This window comes from Nicotiana tomentosiformis, chromosome 1 (genome assembly GCF_000390325.3).
Source record: "Nicotiana tomentosiformis chromosome 1, ASM39032v3, whole genome shotgun sequence".
NCBI classification, from domain to species: domain Eukaryota; kingdom Viridiplantae; phylum Streptophyta; class Magnoliopsida; order Solanales; family Solanaceae; genus Nicotiana; species Nicotiana tomentosiformis.
Window position 1 is genome coordinate 129,481,714 of NC_090812.1, and position 5,869 is coordinate 129,487,582.

A 5,869-nucleotide genomic window follows, 5' to 3' on the forward strand; every position below is an offset into this window, starting at 1 on the left:
CCGATGAGTAATTAGTCGACTTAAATTGGATTTAGTTTCTTTGACCTCCGGCCTAACCACGTACGTGTATAATTTTTTTATTGATTTTTTCTCACAAAATTAAATACTTAGAAAGGCATGATAAGCTCAAAAAACAGTAATTTAATTATGTCTTCAAACAATATTTTTAATATTGTAACCATATACTTAAACCTAAATCTGACGAAAATATGCAACAAAGTTTATTTTAAATGTAAATATATGAAAGTGTCCATATGCATAACTTCTTACTTTTATACCCTCATTTCAGTTTTATGCGAACCTTTTTAGAGTGTCAAGAGTTAAACTAATTGATTTTTAGATAAATATGAACATAGAATTTTATAATTTTAAAAAATAAAATTTATATATTTAAAAATAATATTCAAATATTATAAGTTATAATAATTAATAATTTAAAATAAAAATATTTATAAAAAGTATGATAAAAATTAACTTTGTTTGACTCCCGTAAAAAATAGTAAGTAGGTTCCTGTAAAGGAATACGGAACGAGTAATTATTTGTACTACTCCTGCATTGTTATTATTTCCTGGACCCTGGTATTGAGTGTTTTTGTGTTTTTCTATTTAAGCCAACCAAGCATTTTACGCTCGAACTCGGGACAAAGTTGTCTCAAAGCAGGATATATAAAAGCTACCAAAAAGAAGAATACATAAAAGCTACCAAAGAGAAAAGAAAAGACCAACCGAACGAGAGAGAGAGAGACAGACGGTAAAATGGACGCAACAGCGGCAGTGACAAGTGCAGCTCCGGCAAGTGTGACGGAGGAGCAGCCACCGCACATGGCAGCAGCGGGGGAGACGAAGAGGAAGATGATAATGGTGGCTATGGACGAGAGCGAAGAGAGTTTCTATGCTCTCAATTGGGCATTGGATCACTTGCTCAACAATTCTGAAGAAGAAACCACTATTATCACTTTGATTAATGTCCAACCTCCTTTTAGCCCCTTGGTTTATCCTGCTGGACCAGGTATTCTCTATTTAATTTGTCTCATAATTCTATATTTATACATGTCCCAAAATGGTGGCTTATTTGGACAGAAAAACACCACACTTCTCTAACAAAATAATTAGTACCTGAAAAAGGATACTGCTAAAGAGAAAATATTCCTCTTTCCTTAAATGAAAAAACAAATATGAAAGTGGGACGGAGACGATACTTGCGCTCGTACATTATTCATATGCTCTAAGAGGGCGCTTGGGTAAGTTTAAAAGCAGGTAAGATTATCTTTTAAATTTTTTTTATTTTTTTTTTGGATTTTCTTATATTTAATAAACAATAAACAGCAGAGGTGCTTTTAATCCTTTTCAGCTAATTAAAATGTGACATTCCAACCTCTCCTTTTGAATTGGTATGTTTGACCAAGCATGAGAGTTGATATAACTATCTATGATGTGATGAAAGTTGAGTTTTGGCGAGGTCCAGATTGAAGATTCTGTCTAACACAATATATAGTGCTGCGATCTGCTAAAGAAAGACATAAAAAGGAATCCGTGAATTCTAGTCATCCCAAGCATTCTCTGTCTATGCCAAAGAGTCTCAATGTAAGGAGCCACTACTCCTCTCCCTTTAATTTGCTACCTCCTAGATGGTCTTATGGTCACTTTTTATTCTACTTGTTGCAAGGTTTGTTTGGATGTCTTCTCATAAAGTCAACCTCAACCCACTCAATATCTGAAGAGGATAGGCTTTTGGCCGTCGCAAAAACATCGAATTGTAGACTTGTGATCTCAGCATGAAGGATTTTGGAAAAACAAATAATTGTGATAAGAAAACTATCACGGCAAAGGAGGACGTAGCATGCCATTGAGTGGGATTGGTACAGTAGTATAATCGCGAACGCATGACCGTATCCAAGTCTTACGTATGACTTCAGTAGTAGGGGGCTAGGCCAGCTTCAATTTTTCCGCTACCTTTGAGACCCAACCTGGCGATATGTCCATTTGTGTTGCCAAGAGTTTCGTGCATGGGCGGATTGTAAAGGGGAAGATAACATTAGTGCGTGAGACCCAAACAAATGGGTTCATTCGAATTAGTAACTTTGGCTCCTTGTATATCTGTTAAAAATGATTTCCAAGTACTTAATAAGTTAAATGATCAGTTGTGGTAGAAGTGAACCAAATCTTGGATTCGTGTCTAGTTTCGTGTGTGTATTAGAAAGGGTTTTGCTGAGGTCTCAAAGAGGTGGATTGAATTGCTTGTGCATAAGTTATGTTCATGCTTATACCAGAATTCTAGACTACCGGTATCTTCATCAAATAATAAGAATCACTTATGTAAGGAGAGAAGTTAACTTGCTCCAGCTGAATGTTACCCGTGAAATTCACACATGTCTCTTCCTCCGCGTGGATTTTAGTCAATCCTTAATTTTCCTGTAGCACATTAGCTCTACGTGTGCTAACAGAAGATTTAATTGGCCATGATCTTTAATTACAAAAATGATAAAAAATTAATTGAATTAAATATCTGTATCAATCAGCTAAAGTCGAAGAATCCAATTTGAAATTATGACGAAGAATATTTAAGGTATTTAATTGGCCATGATCTTTAATTACAAAAAGGATAAAAAGTTAATTGAATTAAATATCTGTATCAATCAGCTAAAGTCGAAGAATCCAATTTGAAATTATGAGGAAGAATATTTAAGGTATTTATTAAGCATAACTTCATTTATTATAGCAACAGATTGGAGACATATATATCATTAATCTCCCCCTCCCTTTAATTGAATTAAATTGAAAATGAGTTTCCTGTTTTGATAATTTTCTGCATGATCCGATCCATGCTTCATTTAATGGGAATTTGGGTACCTCAATCTGATCGTTACCCAATGATACTAACTCTGTTTATGTTCATAGTTGTTTTTGCAGCACCTACTATGGTAGAAGCCGTGAAAAAAGCACAACAAGAGAATGCAACTACAATACTGTCTCGGGCATTCCATATGTGCACACAAAAGAGGGTATCTTTAACGATTTCCTTGTCATTCTTAATTTCTTACTTAATTTTTTATAGGTTATTTATGTACATAAAAAAATAAACGAATTAGTCTGAACCAATATTTTGTAGAAAGCAAAATAAGTTGGAGGATGAGTCTAGTCTTTGAAACTAAAATTGTTTGAGGATGGGTCTAGCTAACTCATATTTTTGGAGATCGTTTGCTTTGCAGTATAAGAAAATGTAGCTCCTCAAAAACAAAAAAAAATAAAACAAAAAATTATACAACATTTGGTTTCAAGTGTGGAACTCTTCATTATTATTACACTATATTATTACCATTTATTAGATTTCATTTTAAGATTGTATACTTAACACTGTCCTAACTTGTACGAGAATTCATGTATATTTTATGACGGTTAGATGTAGAATTGGAATAGATGTGTTAATGTATCATCATGAAGCTAGTTCTTCATGTTGCTAATCACAATTTGGGTATTATAAGCCATGTCTTATTATATTATAACGATTTGCTATATTGTTATTGCTGTGTGGAAGATATATAAATATTTAATTTGTACACGTAGTTTGTGAATCATCACCTAATATGAATTGCACACTTATTGAGGAAATGCCATATATGTAATTCAAACGCAACCCTAGTGACCACAAAACACAATTGATTTGATAAGATAATAAACATATATACCAAATGTAATATATAGACCAAGCAATATCTGCTTATAATGACGTACAATTCATGGAGTAACAGAAAACTCAAGCTATATATCAGGTAAAAATATTGACTAGTATTTAGCATTAATTTTTGCCCGTACTTGTTGATGGATGAGGATTTGGAAATATTTTATGCCATATAAATTGGCTGGTTTGAAATTTGAGTTGTTCAGTTGGTATTTCTGTGACTCATCTTTAAATTAACCTTTGATTAAGTAAACACTTATGGTTGTTTCAGGTGAAGGCGGAGACTCTGATCCTTGAAGGGGACCCAAAAGATAAGATATGTCAAGCCGCTGATGAGTTGCACGTTGACCTTCTAGTGATGGGTAGCAGAGGGCTTGGCAAAATCAAAAGGTAATTTTTCTTTTTCCAAATAATAAATTATATTGTGAGACAAATAGCAGTGGCAGCACATAATTGAATATGCAGTTTCACTTGATTAGATATAGAGCGCTGCCTTTTACTGTCCGAAAGTCCTTGTCCAGTACGAAGAACAAATAAGGAAGACACAGAAAACGCAGGATATATATGTAGATTAATTCTTATTATTTACGAGGTGATTCTAAAGATACTTATATTATATAGCTTGACAAAATTTTAAATGAGGCAGACCCTGATACTAATGAAACATTCTTATTTCGTGATGTTTAAGTAAAAGGGTTGTATTCTTTTTGAATTGAACTGTGTAAGGTTAAACCTTTTACACAGTGCTTAAACTTGGCTTGCAGGGCTTTTCTGGGAAGTGTGAGTGACTATTGCGCTCATCATGTGCATTGCCCCATTCTCATTGTGAAGCCACCCAAGGCACCACACAAGTAGCTAATTAAGGATATATTGTATATAATGCATCAAGTCTTTTATTAGTTAAACAATGTTTTGTTGTGTTTGAATTACTTGTTCCACTTTAGACCATGAAAATGTGTGTGAAATTTGAGACTCTAAAGTGATGTAACTAATGGTAAGAAATTGGTATTGCAGACATGATCACATTATTGTCTAATTAACGAAAATATGTGTTCTCTTTATTCATGGATGAGTTTGGGTAGAAGAAAATCTAATAGGCTTGTTCGGCCGGGTTCACTTAGTTGAGCACCGGTTGCGCTCTCCGAGTTCGGGGCATGATAGTTAGTTTTTGACACAGCTGATATTCAATCTACATTAGCTGAGCTCTCTACCCTACTCTAGTTCTAAGGCCCGTGCCCATGCCTACAAGCCCACTTTCTTCTTTGCAAGTCTCCCATACATTGGCGAGTCTCAACAACTGGATGCAGGGTTACTTCAAAGCTGTCTAAGATATATTGTATTGTTATAGGGCAGTCATCCACAAAGGCACCGCAGGATTCTACTGAGCTTGATGAGAAGCTGCCCAAGATTCTAGAAAATCACAAGTTGATCATGGACACTCTGGCACAACATGGTTTAGTTATTGAGGACTTGACCAAAGAAGTGAAGAAGATGAGAAAGTCCCAAGCTAGCAAAAAGTTAGTGGATAATCTTAGGAGAGAGGTGACTTGGCTAGCTACAACTGGGGATTTACCATTTGATATACTACTTGACCCAGACCAGTACGCCCCAGGTCCATCTGCACAGGTTGCACCACCTGGCTAGTCTTATGAGCCATGCCTTGTTGCCGACACTGCTGGCAGCGATGTATGCCACTCCCGCCACTCCCAGATATGATGATGATGATATACAGTTGGCTGAGCCAACATGATTTGATGTTGCTGGTGACAATGAGATGTCCAAGGATACTTAGGGAGTTCCTTCGCCCTCTCACTTTTCACTCTTGGTTTGTTAAGCATTAGGGACAATGCTTACTTTTATTCCGAGGGGGTGGAGTTTATTTGATACATTTGACACATTTGGATACATTTGGAATGTAATAATTGGATAATTTTATTTCTTTTTAGTTTATCTATCTTTAGTTAGTTATTGTTTTCATTAACTTCTTTAGTTGTTTACTTTGATTTTGGTTTTGTTAGTAGCTTGTTTTGATGTTAGTAGTTTTCATGTTCTTCGTAGTAGTATGGATAATAAACATTTGGTTTTCTTAATGCCACGGTTCTTTCCAATGGTTGTCTTTTGTGTGAACCGGGTGACTCTTCCCGAGGATTGATGGTGTGACAACTTTCTTAAGGGAATGACTCCGTTTTT

The 5,869-nt window shown here is 35.2% G+C and overlaps 1 protein-coding gene and 1 long non-coding RNA gene across 3 annotated transcripts; both read left to right on the forward strand.

Moving 5' to 3' along the window:
- Positions 1-631: 631 nt before the first annotated feature.
- LOC104085999 (uncharacterized) lies at positions 632-5,660 on the forward strand. 2 transcript variants are annotated; one of them, XM_009590132.3, is made up of 4 exons: positions 632-1,009; positions 2,899-3,002; positions 3,951-4,069; positions 5,028-5,660. In XM_009590132.3, exons 1-4 carry the CDS (start codon positions 757-759, stop codon positions 5,062-5,064), a joined length of 513 nt encoding a protein of 170 aa, XP_009588427.1. In that variant the 5' UTR covers positions 632-756; the 3' UTR covers positions 5,065-5,660. The 2 variants fall into 2 exon arrangements, with proteins under 2 accessions (XP_009588427.1, XP_009588426.1); XM_009590131.3 differs by lacking the exon at positions 5,028-5,660 and adding an exon at positions 4,444-4,696 and having other exon boundaries at positions 633-1,009.
- On the forward strand, positions 1,016-2,370 carry LOC104085998 (uncharacterized). Its single transcript, XR_011412547.1, has 2 exons — positions 1,016-1,584; positions 1,667-2,370. It is a non-coding gene; the product is annotated as an uncharacterized lncRNA (long non-coding RNA).
- Positions 5,661-5,869: the final 209 nt, after the last annotated feature.